The 18,566-nt window shown below is 42.8% G+C and overlaps 1 protein-coding gene and 1 long non-coding RNA gene across 3 annotated transcripts in view; one reads left to right on the plus strand and one right to left on the minus strand.

The window, feature by feature from the left end:
- Window positions 1-12,932, minus strand: part of GUCY1A2 (guanylate cyclase 1 soluble subunit alpha 2) — a 117,237-nt gene extending 104,305 nt beyond the window's left edge. Inside the window, exon 1 of the mRNA XM_072134224.1 lies at window positions 12,197-12,932. Coding sequence (XP_071990325.1) covers window positions 12,197-12,439 — 243 coding nt within the window. The 5' untranslated portion in view covers window positions 12,440-12,932. The remainder of the gene's footprint in view (window positions 1-12,196) is intronic.
- LOC140117462 (uncharacterized) overlaps window positions 1-18,566 on the plus strand; it is a 216,306-nt gene that overhangs the window by 184,313 nt on the left and 13,427 nt on the right. The window lies entirely within an intron of this gene.

Consider the following 18,566-nt stretch of genomic DNA (forward strand, 5'->3'; position numbering starts at 1 on the left):
GGGTACAGGTAGCAGTTACACGCATATAAAGAATATTACAGCGAACATTTAAGAAAGATTAAAATGAATGTGCTGCCGTTGCAATGGGTCCCCATCGATTTCTATACGAGAATAAACAGATGCTTGATGCAGGCAAACACATCAAACACATTGAGATTCACGGCCTGCGAGCGCGACAAGGAAGGTGGAATGAATTACCCCATTGAAAACAATATCAGGTTCTTTATGTGTCTTCTATTCACTAAATACTGTGTGTGCCTACAACGAAATATACTGTCAGGAGATGAAGGAGTCGTATAGGAGGCACAAACATATACAGGGCGAGTCATGAGTCTCAGGACAAAAGGCACATTTTATTCCATTTGGAGGGTGGTCATGTAGCATGTCATAAGTTATCAACACAGAAATCCTCTGTAGATTCCTCCATGTGGGGTCAGAAGGAGAAATGAAGTTTAGTTTGGGTTCCACTTTATGGTTAGGCCATGCAACCCAGATGTATTACAGGATTGGAAGCCGAACAACCAATCTGGCAAACTGTTGCCCCTTGTAAACCAGCAATATGTCCGGGTCATGCAACCAAACCCAAACTAATACTATGGATCTGTCCATCTCTATTCATAAGGATTGGACCAGCAGTTTCAGAATTATGAACACCACATCACATAGCTATACAGGAGAACATTCCTGGTTGTTGCTTTCTGGTTGAATATATTTTGACCCACAAGAGAAATTGTAAATCTGATTGTGCTACTCGACAAGACAATTCTGTCTTCTGTTACACGACCAACTTCCCATTGGAAAAACAAGACCTTAATACAATATGGCAGCTTTCCACCTAGGCTAAAACATAGGTCCTGGCACCCACTACTTGCTGGGGTATCAGATATGTCACTTTCCTTTTGTTTCCAAAAGTTCTCCGACTCACCCTATACATAGATCCACAGCACTATATGCACTTCATACAATTTCCAGATAAATTTTAAACCTATTTTCCAGTGATTTGTCATTTTGGAGAAAACATTTGTGTTATTATATTTATGCAAATGCGTTTGTGGGTGCACTAGAGGTGCACCCGTTTCTTTCTTTCCAACTCCTCAGAAAAGTAACTGACTGTAGAAAGGTATAGAAAAAAGAAACGGGTGCTCCAGCAGACATGACTCCACCCCTAGTGCGCCCAGAAGCTAATTTGCATAACAATATATACTATTTTTTTTCTCTAAAATGACAGGCTGCCGGAAAACAGGATGGAAACCTTGTTCTCAATACAATGCTGATCTAGGAGCATGGGTGCACCATCCATGAGGCGAGTTGAGCCTCTTGCCTCAGGAAGCACCACTTGAAGCAAGATTTGTGGTAGCATTATGGTTGCAGTTAGGCAGGACTTGTCACTTAAAAATAGTGTTTCTTCGTACCAGGTGTCATGATATATATTGCTGATATTTTGCTACTGCAATAGTATATTCTGAACTTGAGGAACTTCTAGAATCGGAACCCTCCTAAAACGGCAGTGACATCATAGTGGCTGGTGCCCACCAGGCATCAGGTTCTGTATCCATTAGGGATTAATTCTAAGGATCAAACATTTTCCCAATATTTTTAAAGTTGGCAGGAAGATTAAACAATACAATGCATCAATTTATGTTATTATAACCCCCTTACCATTTTTAATACAACACATATGTAAAGGAAATTGTAAAATTCAACCCCAGGAAATCATCCGATCCAAAAAGACTTGTCCTAATTGTTGTGGTACAAAGGGTTCATCGACACTGAGCGCAGTAACATCGCACAAATCCTCCGTTTTTTTTTTCTCATTAAACTTCCTCCCATGCTTGTCAATCTTCATAGAATAATAATGGACACCGTCGAAATAATTTAACAGAATTATTTCTCCCGAGACACGGTTTCATAAATCCATCCCCCCCACCCCCTCGTAAACCAATAAGGTCCCCTGCAGCAATTTAGCCCAGAATGAATGTCGGTACAGGGTTAATGACTGTAATAAAGAAGAGCGGAGATGTGAGTGATGCGCCCAGAAGAGACCGCGCTGCCTGATTTATTTCAATCTGGTATAGGTAATCTATACCCAGGTACATGCTACACGCTCCATAGAGAAATGAAAGAGCCAAAGAGAAATTGCTTACAAAGAAACTTTGTTGGCAGAAATTAAGGACATGGCTAGAGGGGGCCTAGTAATTATATTTGGAGCTTAGTCCTGGGAGCGGAATGGACCTACAGTCCTCCTGATACATTGGTAGCAGTAATATAATGTACTGTATGGGGGCACTGGGGTCCATACGGAATTGTTCTTCTATCTCCCCTTTACAATCCACATTTTAGTTTACCTGCTCTCACAACATTGAATTTCTAAAGTTATAGCGAAACAATGGAATATTGTTGTTGGAATATTTGCTGAGACCCCATCTATACCCAAAAGACCCAGGCTGTAAAAAATTATAAGCTTTTGAAGGAACTTGAAACTGAACACATGAAAATGTTATCCCATCTGCAGGCAGTATATTACAGAGCAGGAGGAGCTGAGCAGATTGTACATAGTGTCCTATCTGCAGGTTACATGTTATAGAGCAGGAGGAGCTGAGCAGATTGTACATAGTGTCCTATCTGCAGGTTACATGTTATAGAGCAAGAGGAGCTGAGAAGATTGTACATAGTGTCCTATCTGCAGGTTACATGTTATAGAGCAGGAGGAGCTGAACAGATTGTACATAGTGTCCTATCTGCAGGCAGCATGTTATAGAGCAGGAGAAGCTGAGCAGATTGTATATAGTGTCCTATCTGCAGGCAGTATGTTATACAGCAGGAGGAGCTGAGCAGATTGTACATAGTGTCCTATCTGCAGGTTACATGTTATAGAGCAGGAGGTGCTGAGCAGATTGTACATAGTGTCCTATCTGCAGGCAGCATGTTATAGAGCAGGAGGTGCTGAGCAGATTGTACATAGTGTCCTATCTGCAGGCAGCATGTTATAGAGCTGGAGGAGCTGAACAGATTGTACATAGTGTCCTATCTGCAGGTTACATGTTATAGATCAGGAGGAGCTGAGAAGATTGTACATAGTGTCCTATCTGCAGGCAGCATTTTATAGAGCAGGAGAAGCTGAGCAGATTGTATATAGTGTCCTAACTGCAGGCAGTATGTTATAGAGCAGGAGGAGCTGAGCAGATTGTATATAGTGTCCTATCTGCAGGCAGCATCTTATAGAGGAGGAGGAGCTGAGCAGATTGTACATAATGTCCTATCTGCAGGCAGCATGTTATAGAGCAGGAGGAGCTGAGCAGATTGTACATAATGTCCTATCTGCAGGCAGCATGTTATAGAGGAGGAGTAGCTGAGCAAAGCGAAATTAGAGGTGTGGGAGCATAAAAGAGATAATAGCGGTAAAAGTTTGGGGAGTGATTTATAGTAGTGAAGCGCTGGGTTATGAAGTTTAGCTTTCCCTAGGCAAGTCCTGAAACATCTCCTAGCAACTGTTTTCTAGTACGTTATCTAATGCTCAGCGCGTAGATCCTGTTCTGCTTCTATTTATATTCCCGGCTAATAACGCTCTAATATTATTTTGTCAAGATGAGAAAAAAGCCCAACAGGTAACGCAACACCGATCCTCCGCCTCTTCCTAAGGAAAGAATCACCGGAAAGTATAGGGGGATATTTTACAAAACAGAAATTGCACAGATTATTGATCTTTAAAGGAAATCTACCATCAAAATCCATCATGATAAACCAGGGACATGTAGATCCAGGGACCGTGATTATGGTAATCTTGTTATATTTACTATCCACGGCCTCCTTCCATCTAAAATCAACTTTTAAAATTATGCTAATAAGCCAAAAGGGATTCAGAGGGATCCAGACCCCTTCTGCACTGTATCTTCACAGGCTGTTACACTGCCCCCACCTGCACAGTGTAACAGCCTGTGAAGCTGCAGCACAGGGGGACTCTGGTAATTCATCTTAAGCGCGTCTGGCTCATTAGCATAATTTTAAAAGTTGAGTTTAAAAGGAAGGAGGCAATGGATAACAAATATAGGAAGATTACCACAGTCACGGTTAAAAGGTATTTACAAATTGGAATATTGCTTTATTGTAAAGGGGAAATCCAGGGAAGCTAAATACTTTGGTAATGAACTGGATCATTGTCTTCCAGGACCAATGTCTGACACCTTTGTGCCTGCTATATCTACCACAACGTTGCAGCCCCCTTTTCTATTCTGTATTGAGGCTTGCTGGCTGCCATTGTACAATAGCTAAGCCAAAGCAAGGATCGGATAGAGGAAGGGGGAGGAGGGAACATGATCCATCATCCACTGTTGGAACCAACCTGAAATTTGGAGTTTCTATAACCGCAGGTTTGGACCAGAACCAAGGTATTGCCCCTTCCTGCCAATAGGACAGTCATATCCATATGTCCTGTTACACAATGAGGACATCATAGAGTAGGGTCCAAAGGTTCCTCCAGTATGAGCCATGAGAGCTTTTTGAAAGACACTGGGGCACATTTACTTACCCGGTCCGTTCGCGATCCAGCGGCGCATTCTCTGCACAGGATTCGGGTCCGGCCGGGATTTGTGAAGGTAGCTCCTCCGCCGTCCACCAGGTGGCGCTGCTGCGCTGAAAATCATCTCAACGCGCCGGAATGCACCACCTCGGACCAGGTGAAGGTAAGCGCTTCCCGAGCGACACTTTTTTGGTTTTTAAATGCGGCGGTTTTTCCAAATACGTCGGGTTTTCGTTCGGCCACGCCCCCCATTTCCGTCGCGCGCATGCCGGCGCCGATGCGCCACAATCCGATCGCGTGCGCCAAAAACCCGGGGCAATTCAGGTACAATCGGCGCAAATCGGAAATATTCGGGTAACACGTCGGGAAAAGGCGAATCGGGCCCTTAGTAAATGACCCCCACTGTCTTCATCGTCAATCACAGTTGATCCATGTGGCTTGAGAAGGTAAATCTCTGGGAGTAAAGACTTGAGCAATAACAAGCAATATCATAGTGTCCTTCCACCTTAGACAATGACATATCAATAGTACAGACAGACGAATGGTGCATAATATTAAATATATGTAAAATGCCTTAGAATTTTACTTTCTGTCTTTAAGCTTGGAGCTACATAATCTAAGACAGTGATGGCGACCTATGGCAAGGGTGCCAGAGGTGGCACCTGGAGCCCTCTTTGTGGACAGAGACAATGACAGGACTCAAGGCTCTGGTCACCATAATTGTTCCTGTTCAGAGGGACCCCAGAGGGAAGCTACAATAATAATCAGAATTTCTCCTGTATTGATGTCCTCAGGACGCCAATACGATTGGAAGCTGTAACAAGGTTACTGCTTAAATTGCCATGTTGGTACTTTGCAATAAATAACATTTTTGTTGTAGTTTGTGCACTCACTCTGTTAAAGGTTAACCACCACATCTAACCCCATGACAACCCAATGAGAAGACACTCTTTGACAGTCCCCTAGACTTTGAATGTAGCAAGACACAGTAAGGGACACCGGACCCATTGTCAGGATCCTCCTTGTCACCTATATGGTGTGACAACCCTTTCAAGTGGAGAACTAGCAGCAGTAAATGTCAATGTACATTTTGACAGGTTGTCAACTTTCTCTATTCACTTTCTTTATCAGCGAGATCTCTGCTTGCTGTCATTCCATACATTCTATGGAAACCAATCAATCAACCGATCAATGTTTATTTCCATTGGAAAAAAATCTCCATGAACGATTTGTATCTGAAGTAGAAATTTCCAGTTCCCATTGAGATCTAAATAATCCCATATACTGGAAGATTACATACGTTTTTATATGATACAAATAATAACAGGAATAAGCCATTACGGGGAGATAAGTTAGGACTATCCTTCCATATCAGGGCCATTACCATAAATCAATGATCCCCCCCATTCCCAGGTTATTAATGTAGGTGGATGTACCATGTTACCTCCTGTATCAGTACATGGAACTTCCAGGTCCGTTGCTATAACTACAAGGTTTAATGGAGTTCCGAGATTCCAGTTATTGGCGCTTATATACTACTCCATATATCCCTGTTGTTATGGTAACCACAGCTCGGGCCATGCTTATTGGTCATTAGTGGACCATTGTTTTGATGTAGACAGGGAAATAGGAATGGTGACCTGCTACAACCTCTACATGGTGCAAAGTAATATGGTGGTGTGCAGGAGTTATAAGGGGCAAAAATCCCTTCTAACATCTCCCTTTTCCCAAAAATTACACCCCTCTGTCCTGCGTTGATTGGGAAGAACTTCCTTTTGGTTAGCATCCATCATCAGCTCATCACAGATCCTGAGATACAATATGTAATGCACATTGATCTTTCCACAAAACCCGGACAATCGTTCTCTAATGGCTCCAATGCAACTAATAAAACGGATAAAGCCACATTGTAAATAGCCATCATTAAAAATGTACTGCCGTGTTGTGTTTACAGCTCCAAAGCAGCCCAATATACAAGCGGTCCCCTACTTAAGAACACCTGACTTACAGACGACCCCTAGTTACATCTGTTTAAAAATTGGATTTTGGCTGCACACTTAATCAAGTGACTGGAGTCCAAGATTTTCCGACCCCTAGTTACAAACAGACCTCTGAATGTTGGTAAATTACTGTACTTTAGTCCTAGGCTACAATGATCAGCTGTAACAGTTATCACAGGCGTCTGTAATGAAGCTTTATTATTAATCCTGGTTCTTATGACAATGTAACATTTTTAAAATCCAATTGTCAAAGAGACCAAAAAAAATTTTGCCTGGGGTTACAATTATAAAATATACAGTTCCGACTTACATAGAAATTCAACTTAAGAACAAACCTACAGAACCTATCCTGTACGTAACCCGGGGACTGTCTGTGTATTGAAGTTTACAGACTACAGTCCTGAGTGTAGTCTGATTCTGTAGTCATAATGGGGCAGATGCATCTTATTTTTACATTTTTTTCTTTTCTTTTTTCTTTTTTCATACATTTTCATGTATTATTTGAAGCCTGTGTCAGACCGGTTTGCGCCTAATTCATCTTTAAACTGCGATGTTGTCGCATGAGGTATCACTGACTTGCGCCACAAAAAGGTCACAAAATAATGAGCAAATATCCCCCATTCCCCACTAGGCTAAGGCCATTTTGTATAGGCTGCAACAAAAATGGCAAAAATTTCAAATATCTAAAAGAAGAAGCACAGTTTATCTAAATGAAATCAGCCCAGAGATAAATCAAAGAGCAAAATAGCTCTAAAAAAGGGAGGGAAAAAAAAGGCGCCAATAGAAAGACATAAGATACATCCGCCTCAATAATAGGGGGAATAATAGGGGGATTTATCACGCCTTGTACACCTGAAAACTGTGATTTAGTTACAATTTCAGCACAGGCGGTAATTGCAACTGCTTCCCCCTCTACACCGTTTGGGCAAGGAGTGGGCGGTGCCTAAGCCATGCAGTGGACCGGCCTGGACCTGAATGGGTGCAGTCTATAGGCAGTGCGCAAGCGCAGGGAAGGCCTGCGCCAGCACCACCCCCTCCTCACCTAAACAATGAGAGGGGGAAGTAGTTGCAGGATAGGGTGCAATTCTACGTCAGTTGAGACCTGGCGAAGAATTGCCCCGCATTGCAGCTGCCCACCTGGATTTATGAGGATGCTGGAGCCCCCAGATAGATTCGGCGCATCGTGAGGGGTGGGTACACTATCATACATTGGAGCACCTTAAAAAAGTTTAATCACTTAAGTAGTTTAAAATACTAATGTATAGGTTTTCATAGTTTGGTAAGTGTCCAGCGTACTACACCCCCTCTTATCAGCTCAGATAATCAAGTGATCATGTCCTGTTTGTGAGACTAAATCAGTCTCCTTCCCCTTCTGGCAACTGACAGTAACGTCCCTTCTTACGAGTTTGTTATATTTTGTCATCTAACTTGGCACATCCCGGAGTAATGGGCAAAAGGTGAGAAAAAAACAAATTCAAATAAACAGCTTCACATCTGTGAGCAAAGTCTATCCTATTGGTTGACCTGCAGAAGGTCATTATACAGAGACCAGGCAGTGAGAAGAGTGACTGAGCATGTGTGTCCACCAATAGTTGGCCATGTTCATTGTTATACACTAAGAACACCAGGTGGCGCCATACTATGTAAGTAAATGTCATAAATGTTTACTAAATCAGATTTTAATGGCATGTGAGTTTTAATTTTTTATTTTTTTATATACAGATATTAATTTTATATTAATAGTAATTTTTGCTATAGCTTAAAGACACTTTTGTTGAGTTTAGTTTGCGTATTAGTAATAATGATGATGTAATATCTATACGATTGCTTAGTGATTTACCACCTTGCAGCTACTCGTCCAGTAGATGACACGTTCAGCACTGCTGCATCTGTAGATTACAAGCTAATGTAAGGTATATTGGCTTCATATCTGTAATCAGTAGAATAATCCAGATAGATGGATGCCACAAAATATACATTGTGCCTTATTTCTTTCCTTCCTATCACATTGACATGGCTGAGTAACGGGAAGCGGTAACAGAGCCCCTGCTTTATTAGAAATCGCTTCTCCTCGTGGGTGGATTGAACACATGTTCATTATCTGGAAGGGGGTAATTATAAGATGAGTGTGACACTGAATAGTGTAAATTGCATTACATTAAACGAAAGATGGTTTCCATTGGAAACAAAATTTCTACGAAACAGAAAAAAAAAATTGCCATTGTTATAAAACGATTCTCTTAGCTCTGGAAGAATAATTTCACGCCGGCCCGATTATTAAAGGGGTTGTTGTGGCGTTAAAGAGTTCTAATTCCGTCACCTCCTCTATTAGGTCAGGAATGACACTGGAGGATCCTATGTGTAATGCTTCGTTAAACCTGTGGTGGCGCTGTGGCAGAACTGAGCAGCTGCTGCCAATCACTTCCTGCAACGATCACTGCTGATCGATAGAGGTCTAAGCAACAGGATGACTTCTGATTCACCTATTGTGAAAGGGATCTTCTGATGAAAGAGAATAGTGGGAAATCCCTTTAAATACAGTTGTATTTGCCAATAAATATAACAGGATCATTTTAAAAATATATAAAAAAATATCAAACTTAAAATATACTGTAGCAAACAAATTCATGCACAGTCTTTTGTTAAATAAGATATAATCTTGTGCTGTTATGCCATACAAGTCACTTGTAGCAGAATCAAGGTCTGTACACGAATTGCCACCCAGCTTTATTGGATTCCTGAGTGGTATTCTTGTATCTTCTCGCCTTATTTTCTAAATTTTAGTAGCGTGAATGTGATACAATATATAAACAATGAAAAAATCCACTTCATACAATTACATAACATAAAGCTGAAACTTAGGTACCAAAGTTATTAACCCATTGGGGTTGATATGGGATTGTTATGTAACTTAAATACTAAAAAAAATACAAAAATAGAGTCTTTCAAGTGTTATGATGGGTTGTGAGAAAGGTCACCTGACAAATGACAAAAGCTGCTAGGAGCCCCTGTGATTGACTGTGACCTGCATGAGAAACTAGGAACAAATGTTCAGTTCTCCTGCAGCACCTCCACAGGATAAAAGATGCATTACATGTTATAAATTGAAATCAATTGGCTACTTGTCTAGTCCTCCAGCACTCTTTTAAAGGCTTCAATGACTAATTCAAGGTAGTTACAAATAATGAACCACCTAAAAATCTCATTGGAGTATAAAACTATCTGCAGGAAGCCCCTATATGACATATAGATGGTTTTACATCAATAGTCCAATGTAAGACCAGTGGAAATTAGTTTCTTACTGGGAAGTTCAGATGACAGAGAACTGAAAATTAACATGCTGGGACCTGCGTTGATCAGTATCACACAGTAGATGGTTAGCTCCCCTGCAGCACCTCCACAGGAGAGATGGTGTATTGCATGTGGACCCAATGTTCAGTTGTAACCTGCAGGAGAACCTAGCAGCAAGAGTTCATTTCTCCTGCAGCACCTCCACAGTAGAAAAGCTGCATTTTACATGTCACCTACTGAACTCAGCAGACTGTCCATGTAACATCCATAAAGGACAATTAAAAAAGATCACCCTCTACTCCTGTTTTATCATCATATTTAAAGACTGCTTTTTTTACAGACAAGGTTAGTTACAACACAGGTTACTCGGGGATTAATGGAAGGATAACCCAAAAATTATATATTTTGAAAACTTCAATGATTGCCTATAACCTGTAAGGAACCCTACATGCAAGTTTTTAGATTCCTGCGGCGCCTCCGCAGGGGGAAAGTTGCATTACGTGTCAGCCACTGAAATCAATTGCCTTTCTTTGAAACATAGGGAAATGACAGGTCCTCCGGAGAGAAAATACTCATAGTAAAAATTCTACAGTGCAGCTGATTTAAGGGAATTACAAAGAAATTACACTTCCCCCCTAAAGTCTTCATGTGGAATCTAAAAAATTATTTTTTAAATGCATATTAAGTTAAATCACAGAATCCTATATTCTTAATGGAAGGATAACACAAAAAGAAATATATACCGTAAACCTCACTGATTGGCTGTAACCTGCATGCAAGTGTTTAATTTATGCAGCACCTCCGCAGGGGGAAAGTTGTATTACCTGTCGCCCACTGAAATTAAGGGCGCGTTCACACGTTGCGTTTTGACCTGCGTTTTCATTGCGTTTGAAACGCATATACAACAGCTGAGGAGAGGTGATTTTCCTAATTACATCACTGTTAACATTTCCGTTTACAAAACGCATCGTAAACGCAATGTTAATGCATGCGTTAACAAAGAGTTAACACATGCGTTAACACTGTGTTTACAAATGTAAACGGTAATGTAATTAGGCAAATCACCTCTTTTCAGCTGTTGTATATGTGTTTCAAACGCAATGAAAACGCGACCAAAACGCAACGTGTGAACGCGCCCCCAAATAAATTGTACTTGTAATATTGGGAAAGTCCACAGAGATGCTTGTTGTAAAGACTCTCTAGTCCAACTGCTAACTGAGTCCAACTTGGTTCTTGACTAACCTAAGATCCAAGGACGCCCCCATCTTTAATGTGTTCACAGGGTATTCACAATGTCACTTCCTAAACCAGACAACCCCTCGCACATACAAATATAGTTGTCTAATGACCTCCTCACTATTGACCCAAAGTCCAATGCAAACCAATGGAAATCGGTTCCACCAGTTCAACGCTTTTTAGCCAACGCGTCTCTGACTTTCGAGAAACTACAACTTCCAGTATGATGCAGAACTTAGTATCATTGCATGGGTTAATGAGCCGAAGCGTGTAAAATAATTTTTGTCAGGTGGGAATTGTAAGGTCTATGCCCACCCGATGCTTTTATAGGTCACTGTGCCATTAGCTGCCATTAATTAGTATGTGGAGATGGGTGATGGTGACATTAAATATACGCTGCAGGATGACAGTCTGTAATGAGGCAGGCTCCTTCCCCTGATTATTACCCCCTTATCTCTCATTTCCTCGCTCTGGGAAGACAAAAGGGGGGGATGTCAGCATCGGCCCTTCTCTTTCTGTATCCTGCCAACCCTTTGATCACAACCTACACACCCACAAATTGTCTATTCCTCTCTGCCATATGCTCTATAGGGTAATAGTAGACCCAAAGCCGGTAAGTCCTGCTGTATTCCTATGCGTTTCTACAGCGGCGATATATACCATAATACACACATATATATATATATATATATATATATATATATATATATAGTATTATACCATAGCAACACACAGAGGACCGAACATCCCTGCCGCTCATTCTTATAGATTGGATAGTGTTACTATGGCAATGAAGAATTCTATACGGAAATTCCAATCCGATAAGTGCACATAGAGACCGTATAGCCGCACTCCTACGCGTTCATCATCTGGCAATACCCTGTTATCCCATATGTGACTGCCCTATGTGCGTCTACATTACATGACCACGGCGTGTGACTGGCATATGCCTGCGGGTACTGGGGCACTAATGATCAGCATATGTCTAATGACAGGCTGGCCAAGTGTCAGTCATCCGCACTAAACGCCTGCCATTCATTGGAGGACCCGTGTAAAGGAATCTCCTTCCCGAATCCTCCAGCACTTGCCGGTGATCCCCTCCAGCCCCCCTCATAGCAGTGGGCATGCATGCAGGTCACCCCCTTTTATTTACCGTGGGAGAAGTCAGTTTCCTGATGCTCTCTCCCAGAGAGTCCAGATTCACCCGTCTCCTCCTGGTGGCTCTCCTGGGGCCAGGGACCGGTTGTGGGTGCTGATCCTGAGAGCCGGTGGGGCTTTTGCTCCCATTCCAGCACATCCGAGCCAAGGGGCATTCTGGTTCTTCCTCCGGGCTGGTCTCAGTATAGTCAGATCCCAATGAGCTGAATGATTCCGATGAGATCTTCCTCCTGGACATACTGAGGCTTGGTAAAACACCATGAGACGTTGCGCTATGTCAGGCTAGAAGGAGCGGGGAGCATGCTGTGGTACTATGCCAACGTCCAGCTTGTCATTTATATAGCAGCTCCGTGCTGTGCCAGTCCTCGTACGTCTCTTAGCACCCCCTGTGCATCCCTATTGTTCCTGTTTGCTGGGATGTGGTGTGCGCAGGCAGCGGCAGGCAGCAGAGCTCTCTGTGCTGTGTGTGTGGATCTCGCTGCTCCTCTTTCCCTCTGTCTTTTAAACACTGATGCTCTTCCCTCGCTCCTGTTTTTTTTCTCTCTTCCTTCCCAGGCTGATGCTGCTGCTGCATTTCTCCACTGCTCCAGTCATCGTCACGTGCTCCTCGCCCCCTGTCACCAGCATGACACACTTTCCCAGGACTCGGGAAGCCCCCCTAGGTCCATACCTTTCCATTATTTTCCAAAGCTGGAATCATTTCTGTACCAGTCGTGGTCTATGGACGCATGCAGATGTAGCAGAGCTGAGTCTGTCATTGAGGTCTCTGCAGCTAATACAGGAGAGGGAGACATATTCAAAGTTATAAAGGACAATCCAGACCTACTGATTGCTCATAGATCGTCAGCTCTTGCGAGAATCGGCCACACTTTGACTATGTCTTATTTTATTTATATATGACCCCCCCATAATCTGTACAGCGCTATGGAATAGGATGGTGCCATAAAAATAAAAATTCATTATTATCATTTCATTAATCCAGACAGATAAAATAGGAATATCTGACCCCCCTTTATCTGATTCTCCTTATGTCCCTCTGGCAATCTATTAGTACTTGTTCACCATAAAATTCATTTGTTACGGCATTAACATATAATCTAATAGACAGTAGGGGCCCCCATTACCTAGTGGACCCCCTTGTAGCTGCACAGGTTACACTAATGTTATATTTGCCCCACTACATTGAGGTTTGATACATGATGAACAATCCCATGACCTCCATATGGAAATGAGCTCCAACGGTTCTGGTTTATAGGGATATAAGGATGTAGCAGTGCTGACTATGTCATGTTCTGCTTGTAAGAGTTTTTATATTGGGTTGTGCTATAATACAATAGGGGATAAATGTCCCATACATTGTGGGATCCCCAATAATAATAATAATTCTTTATTTATATAGCATCTACAGATTACGCAGTGCTGTATGGAGTTTGCCAAACCAGTCCCTGTCCCCAATGGGGCTCACAATCTAATCATCCTACCAGTATGGACACAGGAGGACTCAGAGGAAACCCACGCAAACACGGAGAGAACATACAAACTCTTTGCAGATGATCTTCAAGGCAGATAGAAAAGGGGGTCATAGCCCCCTGAAGTGCCCCATACTTATATAAATGGTGCACATTGGGAGCGTCTTACATGATGCCCCAGTCATGCCATGGGCTAAGCACCTGCACCTCTGCTCTATTCTGAATAGGGAACATTAAGGGACTTTGGTCACTTGTTTTCCCAATCAGTGGGGGTCCCACCAGTCAGAACCGTAGTGGTCTGATAATAACGGGGATACATGTCTATAGGGGCATCTATAGGGATCTTGTAAAGTGATGTCACAAGGATATATCACCGCTTCATGATCAATGGAGTTCGGATCTCATGGACCTCACCAAACCTGAAAATGGGGTCCCCTGCACAACAGCACTTCTGGCCAAACACTTGTACAGGGAACTGGATCTGGTCCAATTGGCTAGGGTGCCACTGTGTAGATGGTGCTGAACCTCCTTCATTCCAAGGATTAGGCAAGGTACCAGAGGTTAGACCGGACCCCTGATTATTGTATAAGTCATCAATTCATAATGTAATATAAGAGAATGAGTTGTGATGAATGACAACCCTGACACTACCACAACTCAGCACTGCTGCATCTGTACAAGCAACACCTTGGATCTTAAAAAAGACAAGATGAAGAACAAGGCTTTACAATGTACAGAAATACATAGAAATGTTATAATTCCTTAAGTCCATAGTTTTCAGGCTGATGCAGCAGTGCTGAAATTGTTGTTCACTCTTTTTGGCGTTTCTAGTTCGAACTTTGTTGAGTTCCAATTATACAATAGATTGTCACACTGTAATATCCAGAGGCCGTGTGCCAGATGACAAAGTTTGCTCTGCTACATCTCACACATTCATTCCTACATCTGTATGCCTGAGATTTTATATTTGGCACAAAGCTATGAAGAACGAGCCTCTGCCACTGATTCGCTGCAGAATAATGACTCGGCACAGCTGCGATAGAAGGCACAGGAAGACACGGATGTAGCAGAGCTGAAATTACAATTTCACGTTGAAATGGGATTTTAGGCTACATTGGAAGAATGTCATGTAGCAGATCTGAATTTGGAGTTTATATTTTTTTTGTTTTTTCTGAAGAAACAGATGTAGTTGAGATAGATTTGTCATTTCACTCTTTTGGAAGAATAGAGTTTAAGGCTATATAGAATGAAACAAGTATTGCAGAGCTGAATTTGTCATTGAAATCTTTGGAGCTTGATATAGAAGTTTGGGGTTGAGCATAAGATCCAGATGCAGTAGTGCTGACATCGTCATGATATAACCCTACTAGGGATGAATAGATTTTTAGGCTGTATAGAAAGAAATAATTATAGCAGAATAGCAGTGCTGAATTTGTCATTGAAATCCTGGGTGCTACATACATCTGTTTGGCCTTTAGTTTTACATTGTAAGAGACAGATATAGCAGTGCTCAGTCATGATACAAACCTTTCAGGACCAAATCGATTTTTAGGTTTGAAGGCTGTATTACAATAATACAATAGATTTATCCATATTGTAATATTAGGATAAGTTGTGCCCGATGACAAATGTTACTCTGCTACATCGCACACATTCGGCTCGTATACATCTGTGTCCCTGAGACTTCTTCCCAAAATAAGTGATGAATAACAAGATTCTGCACATTCTAAAAGTGACTCTTTACAGCTGTGTAACAGGAAGACGTAGATGTAGCAGTGCTGAGTTTGTCATTTAACTCTTTACAGTTGAATAGATGAGGAAATGTAACAATTTATTTAGCTGAGATAGAACAGATGCTTTACAAAGAGGAATATTGCCCTGTAATAAATCAGTGGGGCACATTTACTAAAAACAGTGTAGCGTGTACAGCATGTGCAGTTTGCCTGTGTAGTGTGCAGGGGGCGCCAGATTCAGGATGTGTGGCACCTGTTCTTCATGAATCTGGTGCCCCTTGCATTGCCCAACAGAGTGCACCTTTTTTTTTTGGTTCACCTTTCACATGGGCCATGCGACACATTTCTGTCGGACTTTGCATGATAAATGTGGCACACGGTCCACATGTGCTGTGCTGGATACCTATATACTGGGGGCATGTGCTGTGCTGGATACCTATATACTGGAGGCATGTGCTGTGCTGGCTTCCTATATACTGGGGGCATGTGCTGTGCTGGATACCTATATACTGGAGGCATGTGCTGTGCTGGCTTCCTATATACTGGGGGCATGTGCTGTGCTGGCTACCTATATACTGGGGGGCATGTGCTGTGCTGGCTACCTATAAACTGGAGGCATGTGCTGTGCTGGCTACCTATATACTGGGGGCATGTGCTGTGCTGGCTACCTATATACTGGGGGCATGTGCTGTGCCGACTACCTATCTATTGGTGGTCATGCGCTGTGCTGGCTACCTATATACTGGGGGCATGTCCTGTGCTGGCTATCTAATGGTGGGCATGTGCTGTGCTGGCTACCTATCTACTAGGGGGGCATGTGCTGTGCTGGATACCTATCTACTGGGGGGGCATGTGCTGTGCTGGATACCTATATACTGGGGGCATGTCCTGTGCTGGCTATCTACTGGTGGGCATGTGCTGTGCTGGCTACCTATCTACTAGGGGGGCATGTTCTGTGCTGGATACCTATCTACTGGGGGGGCATGTGTTGTGCTGGCTACCTATATACTGGAGGCATGCGCTGTGCTGGATACCTATATACTGGAGGCATGTGCTGTGCTGGCTACCTATATACTGGGGGGGCATGTACTGTGCTGGCTACCTTTATACTGGAGACATGTGCTGTGCTGGCTTACTATATACTGGGGGCATGTGCTATGAAAGGCAGAGGTGTATTGATGGTTTACGGATGTTAAATGACAAAACACCTGGTTTCCACAGTATAATCTGAGAAAAAAGCAATAAAGACAATAAATGTTTGATATTCTATCCAGAGATATCACGGACAGCATCCTGACATGAATAATAGTTGTGTGACTGAGCCCTATGAGCTAGCAGGACTTTTTACCACAGTTTGTGTTTTTAAAAACACAACATAGGAGTAATATGCAAATTTATTAGCATTTTTAAACAAGAAACACACAAAAATGCCATTAATACAAATCTTTGTGTGAAGAGAGACCTATGAGAGGAAATTCTGCTTCCATATGGTGCATTGTCTCACATGACAAACACATCACTGCTACATCTGAACCCGCCACTAGAAGTCATCTTGTACTCATATACAGTCCCATCCACAGTTTCTGTGCCTCCTGCGCCTCATACTGCTATACCTCTGCACATACCATTACATAGATAGCGACATGTCATTCAGTAAGAGGCGCAGATATCATCTCAGTAGCCATGGTTACGTAACCGGTATATATCCGCAGGCACACCAGAGAAATAGCCATAGTCAGCAAATCTGTGCCGGAGGAGAGGTCACCTCTGCTCGGGGAAAATATGATGGCGTTACTGGATGTATATTTGTGGGTTTTCACACTTTATGTGAATTAAGAGCGTATTAAATCCCCTTAAACAAAACTCCAAGTGCTCTGCACACACACACGGAAATAACGGATAACATTGTGACTACATAGCTGATCCTTCATGGCTGGTGAGAGGGGAGGTCCGGGATCTTAGTGGTCTTATATATATTGTGAGATGGAAAACAGTGACGAATACACACTCACCGGCCACTTTATTAGGTACACCATGCTAGTAACGGGTTGGACCCCCTTTTGCCTTCAGAACTGCCTCAATTCTTCGTGGCATAGATTCAACAAGGTGCTGGAAGCATTCCTCAGAGATTTTGGTCCATATTGACATGATGGCATCACACAGTTGCCGCAGATTTGTCGGCTGCACATCCATGATGCGAATCTCCCGTTCCACCACATCCCAAAGATGCTCTATTGGATTGAGATCTGGTGACTGTGGAGGCCATTTGAGTACAGTGACCTCATTGTCATGTTCAAGAAACCAGTCTGAGATGATTCCAGCTTTATGACATGGCGCATTATCCTGCTGAAAGTAGCCATCAGATGTTGGGTACATTGTGGTCATAAAGTGATGGACATGGTCAGCAACAATACTCAGGTAGGCTGTGGCGTTGCAACGATGCTCAATTGGTACCAAGGGGCCCAAAGAGTGCCAAGAAAATATTCCCCACACCATGACACCAGAACCACCAGCCTGAACCGTTGATACAAGGCAGGATGGATCCATGCTTTCATGTTGTTGACGCCAAATTCTGACCCTACCATCCGAATGTCGCAGCAGAAATCGAGACTCATCAGACCCGGCAACGTTTTTCCAATCTTCTACTGTCCAATTTCGATGAGCTTGTGCAAATTGTAGCCTCAGTTTCCTGTTCTTAGCTGAAAGGAGTGGCACCCGGTGTGGTCTTCTGCTGCTGTAGCCCATCTGCCTCAAAGTTCGACATGCTGTGCGTTCAGAGATGCTCTTCTGCCTACCTTGGTTGTAACGGGTGACGATTTGAGTCACTGTTGCCTTTCTATCAGCTGGAACCAGTCTGCCCATTCTCCTCTGACCTCTTGTATCAACAAGGCATTTCTGCCCACAGAACGGCCGCTCACTGGATGTTTTTTCTTTTTCGGACCATTCTCTGTAAACCCTAGAGATGGTTGTGCGTGAAAATCCCAGTAGATCAGCAGTTTCTGAAATACTCAGACCACCCCTTCTGGCATCAACAACCATGCCACGTTCAAAGGCACTCAACTCACCTTTCTTCCCCATACTGATGCTCGGTTTGAACTGCAGGAGATTGTCTTGACCATGTCTACATGCCTAAATGCACTGAGTTACAGCCATGTGATTGGCT

Source organism: Engystomops pustulosus, chromosome 2 (genome assembly GCF_040894005.1).
Source record: "Engystomops pustulosus chromosome 2, aEngPut4.maternal, whole genome shotgun sequence".
In the NCBI taxonomy this organism is placed as follows: domain Eukaryota; kingdom Metazoa; phylum Chordata; class Amphibia; order Anura; family Leptodactylidae; genus Engystomops; species Engystomops pustulosus.